The 25,495-nt window shown below is 43.9% G+C and overlaps 1 protein-coding gene across 1 annotated transcript in view; it reads right to left on the bottom strand.

Moving 5' to 3' along the window:
• Window positions 1–15,207: 15,207 nt before the first annotated feature.
• Window positions 15,208–25,495, bottom strand: part of Aifm1 (apoptosis inducing factor mitochondria associated 1) — a 44,890-nt gene continuing 34,602 nt past the window's right edge. Inside the window, exons 10-16 of the mRNA XM_050123963.1 lie at window positions 24,983–25,090; window positions 24,566–24,654; window positions 23,638–23,778; window positions 20,962–21,104; window positions 17,927–18,051; window positions 15,797–15,993; window positions 15,208–15,460 (exon numbers count right to left, since the gene is read on the bottom strand). Coding sequence (XP_049979920.1) covers window positions 15,389–15,460; window positions 15,797–15,993; window positions 17,927–18,051; window positions 20,962–21,104; window positions 23,638–23,778; window positions 24,566–24,654; window positions 24,983–25,090 — 875 coding nt within the window. The 3' untranslated portion in view covers window positions 15,208–15,388. The remainder of the gene's footprint in view (window positions 15,461–15,796; window positions 15,994–17,926; window positions 18,052–20,961; window positions 21,105–23,637; window positions 23,779–24,565; window positions 24,655–24,982; window positions 25,091–25,495) is intronic.

Here is a 25,495-nt window from a genome sequence, read left to right as displayed (position 1 = left end):
TTCCCTCCATCACTCAAATCACTGACCTCAGCAAATTCTGTATGAACCTGTGGCCAGAACAAAATCCTGCAATGCCCATTTCTGTGGCCCTTGCTTTCTACCACAGAAATATGCTAGAAAAGTCGTGGTTCAGTCAGACTTTTAGAAGGAAAGGCATATTCAGAATCAGGGAGAGGAGTTCGTCTCCCTCTAAAGCTGAGAAGACCCATTTAGTCCTCCATAAAGCAAGCCATCATTTTTCAGTTGCGTTTAGTAACCACACATCTGTAGTCATAGGGTTTCCAGAAAGGCCTAGGTATCCAAATGACAGGCAGAAATCTTGATGCCTCAGATTAGGGCTAATCAGCAGAGGTAAAGCTTGTCGAGAACTTACCAAGATGGCCCAATGGGTGAAGGTACCTGCTGTTAAGCCTGAAGACCTGAGCTTGATCCCCAGGACCCACATGGTGGAAGGGGAGAGAGAACTGACTCCCTAAAGATGTCCTGATTCTGCTCACATACCATATAGTATGTTCACACCCATACACTCTCTCACACATACACACATGCACACATTATTATGTTTTTATGTAGTGAAAATTTTTAAAAGAAAATCTTTCTGGATGGGTTTTCCTTCTTAAGCTGTTGCAAACTGTGATTCCGGGCCATGTCCCCAGAACCTGGGTGTAGACCTGGCCAGAGCCCATTCACCTGGTAAGTATTTAACTAAAACATGCTCCAAATTTGACTTTAAAAAAAAAAAAAAAGAAAATCTTTCTGATTAGCACCAAAATCGAGGCCCTTGGAATAGATGATACAAAAAAAAAAATCAGTTTTCCATTCTTAAAATGGAGATTCCTAGGAAGTTGCAGTGGCTTACTGCTGTAATCCTAGCATTCAAGAGGCTCAGGTAGGGGAATTGCTATAGGTTTGGGGACAGCCTTAGCTACAGAGTGATACCTTTAAAACAAAAGGCTCTTGCCATACAAGCCTGACCAACTGGCTTCAATCTCTAGAACCCACACAAAAAGTCAGAAATGGGTGGCGCACATCTGTACTTCCATGTCGAGCTAGGAGGAGGAGACAGGTAACGCAGTGACTCAGGGAAAGTTCCAGGGTTACCTGGATTTGCAGTGGCAGAACAACTAGACAGACCCTGCTTCAAAACAGGAAGAAGGCAAAAACTGACTCCCAAGAGTTGTTCTCTAATTTTCACATATGTGTCATGGACGGACACACACACACACACACACACACGTATTTTAAAAGATTAAAAAAGGGTTTACAAGCTTGTTCTCCTCACAGTCCCTGGGACTCTGAAAGCCCCTATAAAACTTTAGGGGACACTGTGTCTCACTTCTTGGTAGGCTGGAAAGCAGCTCCAGAGGCTACCGAAGGGAGTTAGAACCTGATAGTTGATGCTATGGTACCCAGCTTGCCAACCCTAGAGGCAATGCTAATAGCAAGTGCTGTCCCTGTCACATCCAGGAGCCTGGCTGGTGTTTGGGAAACATACTCATTTTCCATGGCACCCCAGGAATGGTGGCAGGGAGGTTTGGGAAATGGGAAGGGGGAGAAGAGACATCTCTATAATTCACCTGAAAGAAAAAGAAGTGGCCTCAGGCAGAGCTTGGCAAATTAGGACAAACCCCCCTCAAGCTTCAAATACTGTGGATCTTCAGTCCTTGCTCTGGGAATCTCCCAGAGATAGTACAGCATCTAAGGGTTCAGGGCCACTGATCAGTGGAACCAGAGTTTACCTTTCACTCCTCAACAGCTTCTGGCCTAACAACACTAGTCTGCCTCCCTGCCATCTCTCTCTCTCTCTCTCTCTCTCTCTCTCTCTCTCTCTCTCTCTCTCTCTCTCTCTCTCTCTCTCTTTCTCTCTCTCTCTCTCTTAATACTGGGTTTCTCTCTAGTTTTTGGAGCCTGTTGCTTGTCCTGGAACTCGTTCTGTAGACCAAGCTGGCTTCAAACTCACAGAGATCCACCTGCCTCTGCCTCTCAAGTGCTGAGATTAAAGATTAAAGGCATGTGCCACCACTTCCCAGCATGTATCATCTTTTTAATTTATAATTCATCTTTGTGTGTGCATGATATATGGGTATGTGTGTACACATGCACTTGCATTCATGCATACTGTGTTATCTAGCGCTTTGACTTCTGTGTTTTTAGAGTTAAACTGGAGAGACTTGGGCCTAACTAACCTGTCCCAACACAGTGTGAGTGGACCGGAATATCAAAACATGGGAAGGTTGTTTTTATTTTGTTGATTTTTGCCAGAGGAGTGCTCTGAGACTTAGAAACACAGTGGCCAAGAAGTTCTCTGTCATTTCCTCCCATGACAGAGAAGAATATCAAGGAAGAGGAAAGGGCTCCAGTCATAGATGAGATTGTACATATTTTATAAGCTGAATGTGTCTTATCCCTCCCCCTCCCCCAGAGCTGTGCAACAGTAAAGACAGACCTAGCAAAGTTGGGGAGAGAACCTGGATAGGAAGGAACAGTGATTATGAAGAGTACCAACTGGATGTATTGTGAGGGATGCGCCCAGTTCCCAGAGATCCAGGATAAGGAATGGGGATGGGAAAGAGGCTGGGGGGGGGCATTAGTATCCCTAGCATATCCAGCTGAAGGGCAGGTTCATTTTGGGGGTAATACCTGGAGGTGAATGATTCTGTTCTCTTTGGATTACCCCATCACACGGGAAATCAAGGACAAGCCTGAGACATTTGCTAGACAGAGGCAAAGCCGTAGCCCATTGAGAAAACAGACACTCCTCAGTTTCCCCACCCTGACACCACATTAGGGTTTGAGTGTTGTTGTTGTTTAATGCAATATTTAATGTCTATAAAGGTGCACTATGAGTCATTTCATGGAATGTCTAGGCCCCTTTGCTGGCAGAAAATAAACTTTCCAGCCCTCTTTTGAGGAAGCCATCCAACTCTGCTGCTGCTGGTTTGTGTGTTAGAGAATGAGTGTGCCTGTGGATCTGTGTGTGGCATGGGTCTCAGCTAGAGCCTGGCTTGCTTATGTGTGCCTCTGTGTGGGTCTCAAGGCTATAAGTGTGTGTGTGTGTGTGTGTGTGTGTGTGTGCAGGGTGTGTACATGTGTGTCTCTGCAAGGCAATGTGGTATGTGAGCCTGTGCATCTGAGGTGACTACATGTACATTTTTTCCCTTGTTGCTGGCAAATTGTCTTCCCATCTCTCTCTTTGCAGAGTGAAGGGTTGACTGAGGGAAGGAAGCAGTCCAAAAGGGGGGTAGCAGGGGAGGGGAGAGGGGCTAGAGGCAAACCAAAGCAATTCCAGTGGACAGAGGGAAGTGTCAGCCAAGGATGAAACTGAAACCAAGGCAGTTCTAATGCACTAGCACCCAGGGATCTTCCCTGGCCTTGGGTTCCTCCACTCCCCTACTCCCCCAGCCGGTAGTGGCGATTAGACAGCCTGAGATTATCAGATTCTTGTCCCTGAAGCCTGGACTTGACATTGAGGCAAAGAAGCTGAGCTAGAGTTTGGTCCGTGGTTAGTTAGCACATGACCCCATTAAGCATCCATTAGCACATTAACACAAATTAGTATATCAGATTGTCTCCCAGTCACCTAGTAGGGCATAGGGCCAGGTTGGAGAGAAGACAGCATGGTGCTAGCAGGAGGCCTAGGGTGAGAAGTAGGTATTCAGGTTGGGGCAGACTCTAGAGGTAGAAAAGGGAGGCAGAGAGCATGAAGTTCTGCTCATTTGATCCTTTTAGTCATGCTCTGGGAGAGAAACCTTGGGGAGGGGGCTAGGAGAAGGGAGGGACTTCCAGGAATAGCTTAGCTGGGCACCAACCCTAGGAAAGAGGCCGGGGTTCTGAGGTCTGGGCAAGAGACAGACTGTATTTCTCCTGGCACACAGTGAAACCTGGGAACGTTTAGGATCCTTTTCAGTTTTTTCCTCTTCCCTCTTCTTTATGGAAAATCTTTAGATAACTTTCTCAGACGGCTGAACACCCTGAAAGCACAGAGTTTGAAGGACTGACAGGGAGAAGATGCACCCAGAATGCTGGGGCGGCGTTTATCTCTCTGTCTATTTATTTCTGGTTCGGCAAAGGGGGACTTACTCTGCCCATATTTTTTTTTTTTTGAGACAGGGTTTCTCTGTGGCTTTGGAGCCTGTCCTGGAACTAGCTCTGTAGACCAGGCTGGTCTCGAACTCACAGAGATCCGCCTGCCTCTGCCTCCCGAGTGCTGGGATTAAAGGCGTGTGCCACCATCGCCCGGCATTGCCCATATATTTTATCTGTAAAGTTTTATCATGGAAACTGGCCCTCTAGCCTTTGGAAAGGATGAGGCTGGGGTCCCCCAGCTCAGAGGTGTGTGGCCTCAGGTTATTTTGAGGCCTTGATAGTCTTAGTTACCTCAACAGTTAGCACATAGCCATAAACTACAATTGGAGGTCTAACCAGCTTTATGGCTCCTAGTTCAGAGCCCAAGAAGTTAGAACAGAGCTGTGGCTATGGGGCTGGAGAAATAGTTTAGCAGTTAAGTGCACTTACTGTTCTTTCAGAGGACCAGAGTTTAATTGTCAGCACCCACATGAGGGGTGGGCACCCACAACCAACTGTAATTCCAGTTCCAGTGAATCTGACGCTTTCCTCTGGACTCCACGGGCAGCTCCACTCACATGGCCACAAGCAGACACACATGTAGACATAATTTAAAAAATAATAAATCTTTGAGAAATTAAACAATCTGTAGGGAGCAAAGCTGCCGAATTTTGCCCCAGGATGAGCCTCAGCCTTTTCTTCCATTTAGCTTCAGAAAACTGAATTGATGGGCATGGAACCCCTACTGGTTCCAAATCCAGTCTCAGGCCGAACCCTCATCTAGGTTGAGCCTTAGTCACAGCCTGCACCCCATGCCTGACCACGGTCTGGAGCTCTGTACTGGAGCTCTTTGGTCTCACGGGGAGCCGGGATTTTCAGGGAAACCCACCCCCAGTGTCCGAGACGCGACTCAAAGTTTCCATTCTACTGCCCACAGGTCAAGAGCACCATCTCCAGATTGCAAAGAGGCTCTGAAACTGCAGTCCCTTGGCTAAAGTGAGCAGTCTGCCCCTAGCTCTGCTGGGGCCTGAGAGGTGGCCGGAGGGATTACGGAAAAACTCGCCTTTTTCCTCTACAGTCGGAGCAGCTCTCCTGCTACTTGGGAAAAAGGCCTTCTTTTGAGTTGGGATGAACGTCACGAGAAGCGGAGGGGGCTCTGGTCGCCCGTCACGCCTTTCCTCGCTATCCCTTTTCTAGGCGCCGGGACCTCCCCACCCCGAGATCACCCTGTGGGGGGCTGAGCGCTCCCACCCATTCTCGACGCGCAGGACGCCTCTGCAGCGCCACCTACAGGCAGAACGCGCATGGCGCCGTGACTCTAGCCGGCGCCTACTCTGGCTGCAGCCGCAGCTGCTGGATCTAGCTAGCCAGTCTCTGAAGAACAGCAGAGGTCTGCTCCTCAGCTACCTAAACTCTCCAGCTTTCCTGGATGGTGCCTTACCTTCCCTAGCCTCCCCTGACCCCAAGTGTCCTGGCCAGCCTGGCCCCAAGCTCGGACCCTGCCTGGCTCAGGCAGCCGGTGCTCTAACCTTTCCACTCTTGCTGCTGCGCTTTAAGCGGCCTCCTGCCCTGGGGCGCCTCTTCCTGGGAAGCAGTGAAGTCACGCTGCCCCCCCCCCCCCCCCGCCCCATCCGCTGACTCAAGAGAATGAGAATCCTCCGCCCTGCCGGGCACACCCCTTGAAACTTCGCCTCAATTCTTTCTTTCTTGCTCCCGCCCTCCATCTCCTTCTTTTCGTCCCCCAGGCTAGCAGGAGCGGCTGGGCTTCTGGGAAAGGATTCATTGTGGCAGCTGGGAGGAAAGTGTCAGTCCACGTGGAGACCTCCTGCACTCGATTCCAGCCCCACCAAGATGCACTGTTCTGAGGCTTACAGGGTGCCCCAACAGCGGCATGTTTGCAACTTTGGGCAACACTCCCATTAGATATCCTTTTCCAGTTAACCACCGCCTACGGGAAGGGCCTGCAGAGAAGATTGCTGGAGAGCCCTGTTCCCTCTCCAGAGTCTCCGGATTGCCTGGGAAATTCTGAAAGCTGAGGTCTTCTCTTTGGTCTACCCCTGCACCACTGAATGTAGCTTGCTGGGGTACGGGTAGCCCAAAAAGACTTGTTTCACCAAGGGGACCGATTTGGAGTGATCTGAGCTTTGAACTGTCCTGCGCCCATTAATCAAATCAAGATGATTGCCTAATGTGTCACTGTGGCTGTTCCTTCTGGAACCTGGTACTGGACAGGTTTAGGTTGGGGTGGAGGCAACTTTGGGGCGGTTTTCAGTGTATCCTTTAGTACCAATACATGAGGATAGTAAAAGGTTAGGAAATTAGCTTGTCTTACTGGGTGGTAAGGGTAACAAGGTAGCTGAAGGCCTCAAGCACAGGTAAGTGTGTTATGCGGAGGGGGGGTAACAGTATCAAGTTTGACCTTTAATAGGTGAAACACAAAACCTGTAAACTTGACCTTTCGCTTGTTTTGCTTTGTTTTGTTTTTGGAGACAAAATTTCTCTGTGTAACAAATCTAGTTGTCCTGGAACTCACTTTATAGACCAGGCTGGCTTCTAATTGACAGAAATTCACCCACCTGCCTCTGGCTCCCGAATGCTGGGATTAAAGGAGTGCACCACCACCTCTCGACTGTTCTTTCCTTTTTGAGTGGCATGGTCTTTTTTACTTGAAGATTTCGTTTATTTTACACATATGATGGTTGAGAACAGCCATGTGGGTGCTGGGTATAGAACCCTGGTCTAAAAGAGTGATTAGTACTATTAACACTGAGTCTTTTCTCCAGCCCCAAGGTGCATGATCCTTAAAATGTAATTTCTTACCAGCAAATCATGGGACTAGATTGTGCACCCCTCCCCCGTACACAGTTTCCCTTTGCGCATGTGTATGGTTAACAGCTCAGTATAGAAGTTTACAAGCTTCGTGGCTCATGTATCACACTACTTCAGGGCATGGTGCCGCCAAGGCCATAGTCGGCATGGAAATGGCCATGGACAAACAGCAAGAGGGTGGTGTAAGGGCAAGGCTTTGGGCTTCTATGGCACTGGGGAGGTTTTCTGAAATGCTATATTCACTTTGAATTGAGAACCAGCTTGGGTTATGGTGGCTTTCTACTGACCATCTGTGCAAGGGGACTGGAGCTCTTAATCGCTGGGTAGGAATATATGCACAATGCCATGCCTGAGAATTACTCGGATTTCGTGTGTGTGTGTGTGTGTGTGTGTGTGTGTGTGTGAGAGAGAGAGAGAGAGAGAGAGAGAGAGAGAGAGAGAGAGAGAGATTGATTGATTCTGGGTTTGGAGCCAAATATTACTTTAGGGGCTAAAAGGATGTCATATTTCACAGATACCAGGTTTGAAGTTGTCAGATCTCCATGGAAGGGAAATCAAGCAGGATGCAATTTCTAGGTCTTCCAGATCCAGATGTAACTTGCTTGGTTAAAAAAAAGACTCAAAAGTCATAACCTAAAAATAAGATTAAAAACTAGCCAGATGTGGGGATGTACACCTATGCCAATAATGCTAACACTCAGGATGTTGAGGCAGGAGGCTCACCATAAGTTCAAGGCCAGCCTCATCAAAGTAGTAAGTTCTAGGCTACAGTGAGACCCTATCTCTGAAAGAAAACAACAAACGTGTAAATCTAGTCCACCCAAACAGAGAGCAGAGTCATGGTGGGGTGGTCAGGTTTTCTTAGCATCTGCTCTAGGCTTCAGGAATGACAAGTGGTAGAGACCATGGACAGATGAGACACAAAAAGACTTCTTTTATACGTAGGATGTTAAGGCAAAGGTACAGAGATGATCTGGCTTGTTACATTCACTTTATTTATGGGAAGGCCAATGCCTAGGAGGGGGCTCACCCAAGGCCATGCAAGCAGTGGGTAGCAGAACAGACACTCATATCCATGCATGTTCTTTTTCACTGTGCTCCACTGTCTCAGCAGCAAACATACAGGCCGAGAGTACCTGCTGCAACCAGAGGAAGAAACACAGTGAGACAGTGACCCCATGTATGGTGGCAGGAAGAACAGCCAAGTTTCAGAAGGAAAGTAAGAGAATGAAAAAGGCCTGAAGGAAAGGGAAGAGAAATGTGTAAGCACACTGAGCAGGACTTTAGACGACTCTTTTTAAAGCATAGTTTACTCCATGTTTTGTTCATAGGGAATAATAGAGTAGATGCAAACAAAAGTGGTTTAGTCACTGAAGCAGAAGCAGGACAATAAAGCAATGTGAGAGGTAATGACATTCCATTTGACATTCACATAGCATACTCCCAGCACTTGGGTTGCACCGATAGTCCCTTTTGGCTTGTCTATGTCTGCCACCAGGTTATAAAGCCACTGAAGGCAGGGCCTATACATGACTCATCTCCTTATCTCTAGGACTTAATATAGTACCATGATACGCAGTAGTTGTCAGAAAAGGTTGAACAAAAGTTACCCAAGTGAATACATTTCTGCAGATAGTTCCAAATTCAACATCCATATTAACTGCTCCCATGCAGTATCTGTGGGTAGTGCTGCCAATGTCAAGGCGTTCTAGATGGGACCCTTTCCTCAACTGAGATGCAGACCTTAAAGGCTCCTCGGGGACTATGTCAGGCAATTAAGAAGGGACAAGACTAGGCAAAATCGTCCTGGGTCTCTGTCTGGTAATGGGCCTGCTGAGGAGCTCGCTTTTTGCCTCCAAATTGTCAGTGTTTTCCATCCAAAGCCCAAGAGAATGCCCTCGTGGTGGAATGGGTTGTTTATCGCTCATTGCAGCAAGGAAGGTGGCACACTATGGGAGCCGTGGAGAACTCCTAAGAGGGTGTGGCATGAGATTGAAAGGACGTTGGTTACAGAAGCTGGGCTTTGCACTGGACCTAGCTGCTGTCAGGAATCAGGAGTCATCACATGATTAGGTTTGGCTTTATCGACTAATTTTTGTTGTTGGTTTTTTTTTTTTTTTTTTCAAAACAGGGTTTCTCTGTAGCTTTGGAGCCTGTCCTGAAACTAGAGACTGACTGATTTTTATATTTGAGACAGTCTTATTAGTAGCCCAGGTTGTCACGGAACTCACTAGTAGACCAGGCCGTCCTCAAACTCAGATCCACCTGCCTCTGCTTCCCAAGTGCTGAGGTTAAGGGTATACAATACCACCACACCCAGCCTGGGTTGGCTAGTTTAACAAATATTACTCAATAGGAAGGCAGAGTAGCGCTAAAGCGAAGATTGGTAACAAAGTAACAGTCACTCAGATTACCCAGACTTGGAGGGGGGGTATTTGGTCATTTTTGGTTTTTGTTTTGTTTTCCAGACAGGGTTTCTCTATGTAGTTTTGGCTGTCTGGGAATACACTGTGTAGACTAGGCTGGCCTAGAAATCACAGAGATCTACCTGCCTCTGCTTTCCAACTGCTGAGATTAAAGGTGTACATCACCATTGCTGGGATTGCTTGATTTTTTTTCCCCCAGATTTATCATGGTCACACAGAACCTTGCGTGATGCCAGTGTCCTGTGACTTTATGTTCAAAAGAATACTTGGATCTATGAAAGCCAGGTCAGCTGCTAGTCATAACAAGGCCTTCCTGATAGTATCAAGCCAGCTTCCGGGTGTCAGGGGTACTTTTCCTTCTCAAACCGCCTGTTTTGAGATGATCTCTGGTTTACAACCAGAGTTTGGCAGTCTAGTATCTAAGTATTTAGACCCTCCCTGTACTATGACCCAGTCACACCCATATGTAGAACCAGCCAGGCAGGGAGACGTCATTTCTGGCTTGAGCTGTGTGTATGTGTGTGTGGTATTGTGTATATGTCTCTGTGCCCACCAGAAATTCCCTGATAGAAATGAAGCCAGAGCTGAACCTACTACTTCTACTCTGGTTCCATCAGGACTTTCCTTCTGCCCAGAGTGGAAGTATTGAGATGGAATGCCAACAATCTCCAGGATAGCAAGGGTAGTCCGTTTTAGGTGGAGTTGGTGAAAGGGGGACAGAAGGGATATTGCAGCAGCCAAACTTGAGAGGAGCGGGAAAGGGAAGAGGTAGCTGTGGAAGGGAGGGGAAGAGTTCCTTTGTATAAATGGGTCTCTAGAGAAGCTGCTGGTTTTCCTTCAAGGAAGCAGCCTGCAGTAGGTCACTGTGTGTTCCCACCCCCATCCCTTTCTGTTATAAGTCTCCTGTCTCCAAAACAGGCCTTGTTGATTAGAATAAAAAAATGTGTTGATCTCATCTTTCAGAGGCTCAATCCTCCGATCAAGTGAACCTCTTCATTCCATCTTGCCAGTCTTAAAAATATTGGGACATCTTGCCTTAGGGGTACCCAAGCAAAGGCTAGCATCAGCATTAAGAGGTGCCAAGGTAGCATCTGATAGCATTTGAAAAATGGCAAAAGGAACAGGGTTGAAGTCAGGAGGGTGGGCTCCAAATACTTGATGTTCTGGCAAAAGCTCTGACTGTTCATCCCAGGGCGTGTCTTGCCCTGTCCTGCATTGTGGTATGGCCCTGCTAATGACAGAGCTGCTACTTGAGGCTAAACCTCAACTGGCACTGCTTTTCTGTGAAGTCAGAAACCAGACTGTGTGATCTTCCATGGCCTAGGCTGATTAAATGTATCCTGGGTAAGTGGCAACTTATGGCAGTGAGTGACGTGATGGGTATTTGAACATCTTTTTGTAAACAATCTGAATTACAGAGATCAGAGCCTATAAGAGGCTCATTTTGCAGCCAACCTGTTACCTAGTATCAACCAAGGACAGACTCTTTCAGCACTTCACCTGGATTTTCAGGGTTATGGCCTGTGGGCAACATCATGTGGTGGAGGGGGTCACTTTGTGCTTTGGGATAGCTCACAATTCATTCAGAATGACGTGAAGACCAGTAGCTATGGGTTGAAGGGATAGTTCAACGGCAGCAGAGACTCTAGGCTCCATATCTAGCATGGGGGCTAGGGAAGACTATATATACCTTGATTGGAAAATTATGCAATGTATATAGCAAAGCCAAAATTAAAGCACCACAAGCCATAAGTTTTGTGATATTATCAGCTGTAAAAATTAATTTAAGAAAATTTATAACAGCAATAGTTATTCTATTTCTTTTCCCTTTTGTTATTTTAAAAGTCATTTTTAAAATTTTATGTTCAGTGGTATTTTGCCTGTGTATATGTTTGTGTGAGGGTGTCAAATCCCCTGGAACTGGAATTACAGACAGTTGTGAGCTGTCGTCGTGAGGATGCTGGGAATTGAACCTGTTAAGAGCAAACAGAGATCTTAATAGATGAACCATCTCTCTAGGCCCCTCTTTTTTTTTTTTTTTTTTGAGACAGGGTCTCATTACATATCCCTGGAGAAGTCCTGCTTTTTTTTCCTTTTAAAAAGAATTTTGAAAAGGTAAAAGAACAATAAAGATTAGGGTAGTAATTACAATCGGAACTCAGAGATAAGAGAAATCATACATGGACACTAGTCCAAAGCAGGACTTAATTTGGGTTGAAAGAAGAACAGGTTTTAGATAGTGAAAGGGAAAGGATGATGGATTTCATATGTGAAGAGTGAAGCAAAATTTAGAAAGCACAATAAATCAGATGTATATGTATATCTGTACGGACATGTGTGCATATTAAAGTTATGAGAAAGGCCAGGGGTGGTGGCACATAACTTAACCCAGCACTTGGGAGGCAGCAGTAGGCAAATCTCTGAGTTTGAGTTCAGCCTGGTCTACAGAGTCTCAGGCCAGCCAGGGTATGCCTCAAAAAGTCATGAGACAGGATGTAGCCTGGAAGGGTGAGCTGAGATCCTGGACTGCTATGATACTTTGGAATTGAGATGATGGTGACAAACAGGTGTTTCTTTTCTTTTTTTCTGAGATAGAATCTTACCGTGTAGCATTTCACCTTCCCTGGCCTGGATCTCACTGTCTGGACCAGGCTGGCTTCAAACTGCCTGCTTCTGCCTCGAGTGCCAGCATTAAAGGTGTGCCACATTATGCATAGTTGTTTTTTTTTCAAGTGTATATTTGTATGTATTCGTATTTGCATATGTGAGTATACACATGTGGGTGTGTTTGGGCATGCATATGGAGGCCAAGGGTTAAAGTTAGGAATCTTCCTCTATCTATATCTTAAGTCAGTGGCGCAGTTGAACCCAGAGCTCGTTGATTCAACTAATTAATTAGCTAATTTGCTCCAGAAATTCTGCCACCACCTCAGGAGCACTGGAATTATCACTAGAACTACCTGGCATTTACGTGGGTTCTGGGGATCTAGGTCCTCTGGCTTGCTGCTTATGTGGAAAGCACTTTAACAACTGAATATCACCCCAGCCCCACTGGACATTTTTTTGACTGGCTGATGTAGTACTTGCTACGTAGATCAAACTGACCTCAAACCAACCTCTCCCTCTGAGTTTAAGACCATGTACCACCATGCCAAGCCATAGTCCTATTAGTGCATTTTCCAATTATGGCATCTACTTAGCTCACAGAAGGTAATGAACACTGATTAGTTCTCCGTATTACAGTGACATAGAGACAACAGCTGCCAGAGAACTAAAATGGACTGTAAATATCATAAAAACAAATCAAAATCTCATTTTTTGAGGGAGGTCTCACTATTGGCTGTCATGCATCTTTCTATGTACCAAGCTGGCCTCCAACTCACTGAGGTCTGCTTGTCTCAGGCTCCTGAAACAATGTGATGTTTTAAAATGACTTGAAATGGCCTACGCCATCTATGTAAGCAGCAGTTATTACTGCATAATTATCCTATTTCATAGGATACCAAAGAAGTTTCTACATACAAGTTGGGTATGTCACGCACAGGATCATAGTTCACTAAACCTGTTTCACATAATAAGAATCTGTCCTAGTGCAGATGATTCTTGCAGTGAAAACATGGCCTATTCTGGTATTCAGCAGAGAAACCATTTGTAAGCTTCTTTTAGTTTTTAAAAAGTCAGGTAAGCAGCATTCATAATTGCATTCTCAATTCTGTGGTGCCAAGGACATAACTTGGGGCCTTATACATGCTACATAAGTGCTCTACCATTGAGGTGATGGATACTTGGAAGTAGTGAAAAAATTTCTCTCAGTGGAAATAGATTCTACTTTAAATTTTTACTTATTTACTTTTGGTGCTGAGGATTGAACCCAATTCTGCCTATATGCTAAGCACACATTCTACCACTGGGCTACCATTAGGAAAATGAGATTCAATTTTAACAGTTAGATAGCTACCGGGCGGTGGTGGCGCACGCCACTCGGGAGGCAGAGGCAGGCGGATCTCTGGGAGTTCGAGGCCAGCCTGGTCTACAAGAGCTAGTTCCGGGACAGGCACCAAAGCTACAGAAAAACCCTGTCTTGAAAAACCAAAAAAAAAAAAAAAAAGTTACATAGCTTAGTTATCACAGCTACTGAGGAGGCTAAGCAGGGAGATTACCAATTCAAGGCCTGCTTGGAATACAAAGTGAGCTGGGCAGTGGTGGCACATGTCTTTAATCGCAGCACTAGGGAGGTAGAGACAGGTAGATCTCCATGAATTCAAGGTCAGCCTGGTCTACAGAAGGAGTTCCAGGACAGGCTCCAAAGCTACAGAGAAACGCTGTCTTGAAAAACCATTAAAAAAAAAAAAAAGAAAAGAAAGAGAGAGAGAGAGAGAAAGAGACAGACCCTGGGCAACCTCTTGAGACTGCTTGGAAATAAAAACAAAAAGGGGGTCAAGGTGTAGCTCAGTTGTAGACTATTTGCTTAGAATGTAACACACACAAGGTTAAGTACTTTAAAATGCCAAAAAAACAACCCCAACTTAGTGGACTATGAAGTTTTCAAAAATTCATCTTAAACTTTTTTATGTGCATAGGTGTTCTGCCTCCATGTATGACCTCCTGAGTGCCTGATGCCCATGGATGTCAGAAGAGATGTTAGATCTCCTGGGATCCTGTTGCAAGCCTCCTTGTAGTTCTGGAACTCAAACCCAGGCCCTCTGGAGAGCAGTCATTGCCCTTAACTACTTGACCCATCTCTCTAATCCTTTTCTTTTTTCTTTAACAAGATCTCACTATGTGGCCCAGGTTTGGCCCCAAACTTATAGCAATCCTCTTGCCTCAGCCTCCTGAGTACTAAGATTATATAGGCACATGCCATCATCACAACCAATTGTGTGTGTGTGTGTGTAACTTTTCTGTCCCCCGTAGGACCAGTTCAATTCTGGAGCAGCTAGTTGTTCAATATAAACCTGAGTTTATTCTGTTTATTTGCTCACTCATTCAAAGATAATTTATTAAGCACCCATTATGAACCAGAGCTCTCTTACTTCTGCATATATAACCACGAGCAAAACATTAATGTCACGGTGCCTGCTTACAGGGAGCCATAAGTCAGTCACTGAGACAGAAAGAGGGTTGATTTTGGAAGGGTGAAGAAAGCCCTCATAGAAATAGTTTATAAACTTAGCTAGGTGGTGGTGGTGCACACCTTTAATCCCAGCACTCAGGAGGCACAGGCAGGCAGATCTCGGTGAGTCTGAAGCCAGCCGATCTATAAGAGGTGGTTCTAGGCTCCAAAGCTACAGAGAAACCCTGTCTCAAAAAAACAAAAGAAAGAAAAAAAATTGTGACTTGCCTACAGAAGAATTAGGCCAGGCATGGTAGTAAACACCTTTAATGCCAGCACTTGGGAAACAGAGGTAGGCTGATCATGGAGCCAACATCGTCTACATAGCAAATTCCAGGCCAGAAAAACTACGGTGAGACCCTATCTCAAAAAACCAATCTTCCCTTATGGAACTGGAGAAATAGTTCAGTGGTTAGGGCACTGGTTGTTTTTTTATAGGGGACCAGTATTCAGTTCCCAGCACCCATATGGTGGCTCACAACAGGAAGTAACTCTGGTCCGAGGGGATGTACTGCCCATTTCTGGTCTCAATGGGCACCAGACACACAAGTGGCACACAGATCCATGTGCAGGCAAAACATCCATACATATAAAATAAGATCACTGCTGTGAGCTGAGAGGTATAGTAGGCCAAGAGTGGTGACAGGTGTTTAATGTGGACTGTTGAATACATGGCCGAGAAAAACCATATACTTGGTAGCAGCTGTAGTCAGCTTGCTGATACACATACACATACTCCTTTATACCTATCCCCTTTAAAATAAACCAACTGGATTTAAAAGAATCAGATTTTAATTTGTCATGTGCATCTATACAGATGAAAATATTCACAGAGGCTTGTTCGATTCCTGCTCCTACATAAAGAGAAAGTATGCTGAATAAAAAAAATGTTCCTTTACCCACCCAACCCCCCTGTCAGGGATGGAAAAGTGCATGTGTATTCCATGATGGGGCTTCAATCTTCATGAATGTTGAAGAGTTTGGCTACTTCATTGAGGTCTTCATGCTGCTCACCGTCCTTAATGATCTGAGGGTAGAGTAACAATAGGTTCTTAACTCATTCCATGTGCACCCAGCCCTGGCCCACACAATGGGGCTGCCTGGGCTAGTCTCCAGTTACACACTGGGAAGGGATTGTGGGAACAGCTTTCTACTAACCCCAAATGAGCAGCTTGACAACTCTCAGGCTACCCAGCCAAGTCTCAAATCAAAAAATGTTTCTGAGCCAAGGTTTTGCCTTTGTTTTGCTTAAGTACAATCTGACCTTGGTGGACAATGCAACTCAGGGCACCTGGTGAAGTCACAGGAATATCTTCCAACCCCCACTTCCCATCTTCTTCTAAGGGTCTTGACAAGCACCTACCTTCCTTGCGATTGGCATTCGGTTAAAGACGTTCCATAGCACAATCCCCACGACTACTTTGTCCCTGAGGTAGAAGATGACACCTTTGCCGTAGTCCTCCCCTTCAACAGGGGCCTGTGGGACTGCAGGGGTACTGGGAGGAATTGAGATTTCAGAGGCTTCTGATTCTGTCTCACTCTCCGAGCGGATACCGGTCCCTGTAGCCAATCCCACAAACAAATACAAAACCCAAGTTCAGTTATTTTGACTTTGGAAAATTCTAGAAGGCAAATATCTGTATGTATGTGTAGGTAAACATATGTATGCATGTGATAACATAGGTGTCATTCTTCAGGATTGCTTTTTTGAGACAGGGTCTTTCTCAATGGCCAGGAACTAAACAGGCTACGTTGGCTGGCCACCAAGCCCCAGCAAATCTGTTTCTGCATCCCCAGTACTGGAATTAGAATAGCGTGACAATACTTACCCTTTAAAATGTGGTTTATGGGGATTGAACTCAGGTCCTCATATTTTCAAGGCAAGCACTTTTATCAACTGAACTATTTTCCTAGCCTGAAAAATTTCTTTTCAAACTGGCTTAATTAAAGCTACTTCTAGATAGTTTGTTTTCCAATTTTCCTCAGAATATTCTTGAGCCACTTTCAATTAACATAAATTCTTTCTTGCCACCTCCTGGGCACTGCTGAACCTGACCATGCACTTCTCTACTTCACTTACATCCCATGCTATAGACATTTCTAGGATCAGGATCTTTCCCAACTGCAAAGGGGTTGCACTTCTCTCATTCACTACTGTACTGTTATTTTGTTGCTGTTGATTTGATACATGCTAGAGTCATTTGGGAAGACATCAGAACATCACTTCTGGATCTGCCTCCATCAGATTGGACTGTAGGCAAGTCTGTGGGGGCATTTTCCTGATTACTGATTGATGTGGGCGGGCCCAGGCCTCAGACAGCAAGTGTTGGGGGATACCACTCCCTGGCTGGCGGTTTTTCCTTGTATAAGCAGGCTAACCAAGCCATGGGGTAAGTCCATAAACATCATTCCTCTACACTCTCAGCTTTGGTTCCTGCCCTGTTTAAATCTCTGTGTTGGCGTCACTAAGTGGTGGACTGTGATCAGGACATTTAAGCCAAATCAACCTGTCCCTTCACAAGTGGCATTTGGTCATGGTTTTTATCACAGAAATAGAAAGCAAACTAGGACAATGATTCAGGACAGTAGCTACTTGCCACATACAGCTATTTCAATGAAAACTGTTAGTAATAAAATAAACCATACAATTCAGGATTGTTTTTCTTTTCTGAGACAGGGTTTTATGTGGATCAGTCTGACCTGGAACTTACAGATAATGTCTTGCTTTCTCCTTCTTAAAAAGTAACTTGCCCATGAAACACATCCGGCAAAAAAGGACAGTTAAATAACTTAAGCCCAAGGTCATGGAATAAGGCCAAGGAGCTAATGAAAGAGATACATGTAGGAGGAAAGCCCATTCCAAGAATGGTGCCTCCCATCTAAAGCAAACCTGGCATCCAGATCCGACAACCAAATTAGATTCAACTTAAGAACTCCTTAGCCCAATTCTTTACTTCCCAGGGTCCAGGGAAGACACCAGGCCCTAAGGGGTTCTCGCTTCTGGTTCTTGAGATTATTATGAAGTGGGCAATATAAAGAAAAAAATCCCTAAAAAATCCAGGTTTGCTTCATCACTTAGATTTGTTTCAGCCCCAGAAGATAAACTGGGGTGACTGAACAGTCTGTGGCCCACTGTCTAGGATGGATAGCTACAATAAGAGTCTGTGCTTTGACCAGGGTCTCAGAGCACCAGAGTGGGAAGTTTGGGTTTGGTTACCTTTTCCTTTTTTTGAGAGAGGGGCCTCTGTGTAGTCCTGGCTGTCCTGGAAATCACTCTGTAGACCAGGCTAACCTCAAACTCAGAGAGATCTACCTGCCTATGGCTCCTGAGGCATGTGCCACTACTGCCCAGTGGGTTTGGTTAATTTAAATCACAATATAGCGGGTTTAAACACCAGATCCCTCTGGCCCATACAGAATCAACTCGTTCAGGAGAAATTCAGATGCACTGCTTCTTAACATTCTTCCTAGAGAAGTAGTTGGGCTTCCATACCTGACTTCTCTGTGGCAGATTTTGGGTTGTCTTGTGCAGTTGCTTTTGCAAAAATACCAACTGTGGGCAAACTACTGTCCACAAGACCAATAGCTTCATAGCCAACATCAGGACCCAAATCACTCCTGTGGAAAGAGAAGAGGACATTTTGTCAAAGGACCATAAGTGACGGCACAGTAGCGCATTCTCTTCGTGACACTGTACTTTTATGCCAGTCAAATAATTCAGGATTTATAAGAGGAATGCCAAACAGATTTACGGTTACTGGGACATCTGAGGACAAGTGTGAGGGAGCAGGATTATCTCAAACAGCATCCCCCCCCCCAGAAGCTACAATACACAACATACACCCATATAAAATCATTTAAACTTCCTGAATTTTATTTTGTTTTTATCCCATCCAACATTTAGGGTAGGATAGGTTCCCATCGTTTTGTTTGTGTTTGAGACATGGTTTCTGTGTAGCCCTGGCTGTCCTAGAACTCCCTCTGTAGACCAGGCTGGCCTCAAACTCATAAAGATCTGTCTGCCTCTAACTCCTGAGTGCTGGGATTATAGGCACAAGCCACCACACCAGGTCCAGGTTCCCCACTTTTGATACACTCTAATTTTCTTTTCTTTTTCTTTTTTTGTTTTGTCAAGACTGTGTCGCCTCAGCTGTCCTGAAACTGGCTCTATACAGAACTTGTTCTGTAGACTTGGAACTCCCTCCGTGGACAAAGCTGGCCTTGACCTCAGAGATACACCTGTGTCTGCCTCCTGAGTAAATGGGATTAAAAGCTAATTTTCTTTAGCTCACATTAAAACTGCTTTTTTGAAGCTTTAAAATGTGTCCTTACTGGATGAAAGTTGGGATTTATTGACTAGAGTTTCGTTCACTAAATAGCAGTCACTCCTTGGACTTTACCTGGCATGCTTTCCTTCTTGTATATACATGAATGCATGTGTTATGGCACATGTGGAAGTCAGAAGACAACTTGTGGGTAAATCAAGCTCTGTCACAAAAACTTTACTTACTGAGCCATCTCACTGCGCCCCATTACTACATACATCTTGCTGCCATTATTATGGTTTGGAGTAATAATCTAAGATACTGCTTATCCTAGTACACATTTTATCTTCTTTGCCACAATAGATCATTAAATCATATCTTCGAGGGATTATATCTTCAAAGAAGAATAAACAGCAAATCCTTAGAATCTGTATCTAAGGCCCTAAGTGATAACTCTATGGACTCACCTTTCCTAACTGTGTTGTATGTGCTGACCTAGAAATTTATGTTACCTTTTGGCCACTCACTCATAAAACTGTGTGACTGTCCTAAAAGGTACTTCTATTAGCTGTAAATTATTTCCAGCATCAACTTAGTCTTTTGAAAGCCTGACGTTTTCTTTTCTTTTTTTTTTTGTTACATAGTTAAATTTATTAAAATCTGGATTCCAAGCATTTGATAAAAGTTTGGTATTTTAGAAGGCGGTTTGACAGTACCTATAAAAATATAAATGTGTGGTTACTAAAAATAACAAACAGGTATACAAAAAAGAATGCTATTATTTCTATACTCCAGACAAGTCCCATTCACTAAAGATGATACTAGTTACTTTACACACACACACACCCTACCTCTTTAAAACACTTCTATACACAAATATAGCTCACTATACCTCTACCTGTTGTTTAAACTTTATATATCTTACATATGTTCCCAAGATAGGCCATATGCACTATTTTTTTTAATCTTTAATTTTTTTTGTTGAAACAATTTCTGCCTCCCCCCTGCCTCCCATTTCCCTCCTCCTCCTCCCACTCCTCTCATTTCTGTACTCCACATTTCCATTTCTTTAGAGTACTGGACACTGGACCCTTTCCGTGTTAAGTGCTCTACCACTAAGATATACTCCTCTCGCTTTAAAATCAGAGTCAGGATCCTGCTACATTGTTCCAGAATAACCTTAAACTTGAGGTCTTCCTGCCTCAGCTCTTTAGTAGGTGGAATTAGTCAGGCACAGTTCCAGCTAACCTTCCAATTCAAATCAATCAAGATCAAAGTGTACTAAACAGGGCCAACCCTGAGAATGTTCAGTACTAATTACTATTAATCAATCAATAAATCACCCTCCCTCTTTCTCTTTTTTCCTTTGAGAGACAGGGTGGTTTTGTTTTGTGCTCTGTGTTTTTACATGTATGGGTGTTTTGTCTATATGTTGTCTGTAGGTCACATGCATACTTATTGCCTATGGAGGCCAGAAGACTGTGTTGGATCCTAGACCATTCTAAACTTTTTTTTTTTTTGAGATAGGGTTTCTCTGTGTAGCTTTGGAGCTGGTCCTGGCACTCACAGTGTAGACCAGGCTGGTCTCGAACTCACAGAGATCCGCCTGCCTCTGCCTCCCAGGTGCTGGGATTAAAGGCATACACCATCAATGCCTAGCTCCATGCTAATCTTTTTAAATTCAAACTGTCTTATAGGCCTGTGAATTGCTAATCTTTTTTTGTTTGTTTGTTAAATCATTGAAATAGGGTCTGACTATGTAGGACCAGCTAGTCTAGAACTTGCTATTTAGATCAGGCTGGCCTTAAACTCATAGAAATTTGCCTACTTCTGTTTAACAAATGCTGGGATTAAAGGTGTATGTCACCATTTCAAACAAATTCCTGGTCTTAAAAGCTACATATGAGTGGTCTGTGTTTTTCCCAGTATGTTGGGACCATTAGGGATACTAGTAAAGAAAAAATACAGAGCTGTCCATTCTAAATGCTGTACTTTTGTACCAACCACTACAGCTCAAACTCTTTCTTTTCCAGAAGCACCAATACAAATAATTTCTATCCATTTTATACATGAACATGGCACTTTTATTCAGTGGCCACTTAGGGGTAGAAGGTAGGACATGGGGTGGAACTTTCCCCCTTCTATAGAATGATACATTGTCTACAAAAAAAGACCGATCATAAACCAAATAAAAAATGCTGTATTTTGGACTCATTAATACAGAGTTCTAACCAGTTGTGTCCTCAAGGCACAGAACTATTACCAGAACATTGACTGATGCCAGTATGGTTTAGCAGCTCCAGTCATATTTTCTCCAGCCAGTCTTCCGCTCACAACAGCATGATCGTGATGTTCTACTCGCCTTCGACCCAACTTTATATCATAGAAGCATGCAGCATCTCCTGCCTTTGGAAACAAATACAATATGGAAACAACATATTTAAAAAAAAATTAAAAGCACAATATAAACTTTGGGCCTCAAAGTATTTTGTTTGTTTTTCAATACAGGGTTTCTCTGTGTAACAGTTTTGGCTGTCCTGGAACTAGCTCTGTAGACTAGGATGACCTTGAACTCACAGAAACCCACCTGCCTCTGTTTCTGGAGCCCTAGGATTAAACGCCACCATCGCCCAGCTGACCCTAGCAATGTTAATTAATGTTTCCTATTTACAGGCTAGAATCATTCCTAATCAAGCGACATTCCATTTTTATGTATTTATTTAAGATTTATTTATTTATTTATTTATTTATTTATTTATTTATTTATTTATGTGTTTTGTGTATATGGATACATGTCTGCATGCATGTATATCGGTACACCAGGAGAGGGTATTAGACAGTTGTGAGCTGCCAGGTGGATTCTGGGTTGAACTCAGGACCTTTGGAAGAAAGTGAGTATTTTTAACCACCAATTCATTTCTCCAGCCCCATGAGATTCCACTTTTAAAGAAACTGTTCTTTCTATACATGTTGGTTTAAAAGAAAATGTCCCCCAAAAGGAGTGGCACTATTAGGAGGTATGGTCTTGTTGAGATGGGTTTGGCCTTATTGGAGGAAGTATGTCATTGTGGCAGTAGGCTTTGAGGTCTCATACATGCTCAACCCATGCCCAGACAATTCACTTCCTACTGCCTTTGGATCAAGATGTAGAATTTCAGCCACTGCATTTAAATGTTTTCTTTTATAAGAGTGCCATGATTATAGTGTCTTCTCTTCAAAGCAATAGAAACCCTAAGACACTATACTTCCAGAAAGTATCCTAAATCTTCTTTATATATACCTGTTCCTGCCCATTTTGTTCTAGCAGACAGGCTGCTTATACTTAATAATGGAACATTCAAGAATATTCTTGTCATAATTTTGGAGATAGGATCTCTCTATACTGCCCAGGCTGGCCTCAAACTAATGATTCTCCTGTCTCAGCCTCTCTAGTGCTGGGATCATAAACATTTACCACCATAATCTACTCAGAATATTCTCTTCTCCGTGTGGAAACCAGTTTTCAGATGTGACTGCCTCTTATCTTTTCTAAGATAAGTGGCTTTTTTTGTTTTGTTTTTCATCATTCAGTAGTCAGTCAACATGTGTTTATGGACTATTTACTATGTACAGAAGCTTTTCTTTGTATATGGGTTAATGAAATAAAACTGACATAAGCCTTTCCTATGGGGAGTGTAGAACCTAATGGAGAACAGGAAAGACAGAGCATTATTCTTAACTACAGGGCAATGTAAACAAGTACTGTGCATAGATTCAACAAGCTAAGTGTTTCAGAGAACCCTCAGCTGGGGTGAACAGGGCCAGCTTCATGCAGGATGTGGTATTTGAGCTCCCTAAGTCTTGTTCATTTTTATACCTATTTAGACTCCCCCAAAGCAACCTAAAAATCCAATAAGTGAACAACAGCAAAGTAAACTATGAAGTCTATTTAATGGGATATGTAATCATTAAACTGTTTACAGAGTCTGAAGCAACAAGGAGAAGGCTTACTTTTATAATGTTAAGTGAGATGTAGCAGAATACAAATGTTTATATATAGTAGGCTTACCACAACCACATAAAATGAAGGGGGGAAAAACCTTTATGTTCAACAAAACAAAGGGAAGGAAATAAACTAAAACATTTCTCGTTGCTACAGGTGACTGGCCCCCTTTTCTCCTTCTTGTCTGTGTTTTCTGCATTGAATACATAATAGGGACAAGGAAAAAAAAACCCAGACTTTGAGACTTGGGAGGAGGAAAATATCCCTTCAAAGTACCTATGGCCTTAGTTACAGAATCCATAACCAAACACAATACATTGCAATGTTCTAGCAATGGGGAAATTACCTCACAGTTCCTACATAATATTAAAGTCTTGGTTTTGTCATAATAGGTTTTAAAAATAGCTGAAAATAGGGAGGACTCAAGGAAAATGAAAACAGAGTTCCTTTCCAGAAAACACATTAGAAAACTACTTCATCCTCCAATCTCAGGTCTTGTGTTTGAGCTACGGGAAGAGGAGATATGTTTGTGAGCTAGCTGTGTTCACGCCCACCATCTACTGCTAAAAGAATTGTACAAGTTCTGCTCCTACAGCCATACACATTGCTCTTTTCACTTTCCCATAGCTGGCAGATGGAGCCATAGTGCTGTTCTAATCCAAGCACTTCACAGGTTTCTAGTGTTTCTCCTTGGCTATCAAACACTTTGACTCTATTTAGTTAAGCTATTAATGAGCTGTAGTTCCTTGCTTGCTTACCTTCCTTCCTTCCTTTTCAGACTGGGTCTTATTCTGAAGGCCAGGCTGGCCTTGAACTTGTGGTGATCCCCCCCCCTGCCCACGCCTCCAAAGTGTTGAGTTTACAGGAGTGACTTACTATGACTACTGGGCTTTGGCACGTGGCCAAACTCACCCACAGGCTGGGAGCAATGATTAGGTTATGCTGTAGCACACTTACCACCCAGATGTTAGAACGTGCTTGTAGCTCTGCATTTACCCGGAAGCCACCAAAATCTGAGTCTATTTCCAGTCCACCGGTCTTGGCTAACTCAACATTGGGCTCCAGGCCTACAGCTGTCACTATGTGGTCAGTTTCTACCTGAGAGGAAAGAAGTAATTTAGTCGATTAGCAGTTTTCCCTGACGCTCATTCACATCACAACTTTATATCACTAAGAATCAGATTTTCAGTCGGGCAGTGGTAGTGCATGCCTTTAATCCCAGCACTGGCAGATTAAAGCACCTGCAGACAGGTGATGTCTGTGAGTTCAAGGCCAGCCTGGTCTACCGAGTGAGTTCTAGGACAGGCTCCAAAGCAACAGAAAAACTCTATCTCGAAAAACAAACAAACAAACAAACAAACAAAAAACAAAACAACAACAACAAAAAAATCAGACTTTCAAAAAGTTAATGTCCTCAGGACGTTTCTATCAAGCATCTGGGGTTCAGCTCAGTGGTAAAATGCTTATGTAGCATGCACAAGAACTGACACTGTCCAAAACAAAGATAAAAAATATAAAGAAAACAATATTAGAACTTTAAAAATAATCATGAATTAACTTACCTCCAGTAAAAAGACTTAAGTTCTGCTTTTCTAAGAATTCCCCAGCCCTATACATATTCTATATCACTTGAACAGAAATCTACGGCCCTAGCAAGGACTAAAGTCTAGTACACACAGGAAGAGGCTACGGGAAAACAGTTCACAGGTGTGAACTACTCTGGTTCTCACCATTCTATTTTGAAGAAGGGATGGTTAATTCAGAGAATTAGGAGATGTTAATGTGGCTGCTAAGAAAACAAATCAATGATATCCAGCAAAGGAATGAGAGTAAGGAAATGGGAAGGAAAGGCTGGAAGGCCTTCGACACTGTTCTTCCTCCTTACCTTCCTTCCATCTTTCAGCTTAATGAGTAACTTGCCGCCGCTGACCCCAACTGATTGCACAATTGCATTGGGCATCACTTTCACTCCCTCTGTAAAGAAAAATGGGACCAAAGACTGAACTCACTAGCTTGGGAACTCTGCGAAGAGTAAGGAAGCCAGCTGGAGGACTCCCTTAGAGTAAAATCAGATGCAGGCAGCCTTGAGGAAGCACAAGAACCCTACCTACACACCGCCCATCTTTATATGGGAATATGTTGTCTCAGATTCTAAATGCTTGTGACCCTGTCTGACTGAGGAATAGCAAAATATTTCCTCTGCCAATGTCAGGAATTATGTCAAGAGTTCCCCCAAAAGGTAACTTTCCCTTTAGTTACTCTCCAAAGAAACAGAGTATTATTTTATGGCCACAGTCTCTACCTCGCTTGACTTTTTCCATGGTCCAGTTGCTGAGGTATTCAGGAAGGATCTTCCCCATATTTCCTTTCTCAGGGAAGAGCTGAATCACTTCTATGCCTGAGGTTTGAGCTAGGAAGAAGAAAGGGAACTAGTTACAGAAGAAGGCCTGAGCCAATCCCAGGAAGACAGAAGGGAAGGTAAAGGAGAGCTAGTCAATCCTGGCTAAATGCAGAGCAAAGCGGCCAAGCAGGCCATACATAGCTCTTGCCTGTGGGGCACTGGGGCAAGAGGGCCTTCCTTGTGGTTGAGTTTATTCAAAGGCAAAGATAGCAAGTGTCAGAACTGCTGTCCAGGGATTGAGTTACCAATTTGGAATTTAGTGTACACTCACTCATGCGGTCACCTGAGGTCACATAAACTTTTCAAGCTCTGAATAGGAATCACCTTCCTGAAAAGCTGCCTTGAGTTTAGCATGTGCAGTTGTATAATCACACCATCACCAACAAACAAATAAATGAACGTAATTTAAAACAG

The sequence above is a fragment of the Alexandromys fortis genome, unplaced genomic scaffold (assembly GCF_014885135.2).
Source record: "Alexandromys fortis isolate MF-2015 unplaced genomic scaffold, M_Fortis_MF-2015_v1.1 scaffold_224, whole genome shotgun sequence".
Classification (NCBI taxonomy): domain Eukaryota; kingdom Metazoa; phylum Chordata; class Mammalia; order Rodentia; family Cricetidae; genus Alexandromys; species Alexandromys fortis.
Note: the sequence above shows the minus strand (reverse complement) of the source record. Positions and strands in the feature narration are given on the sequence as shown.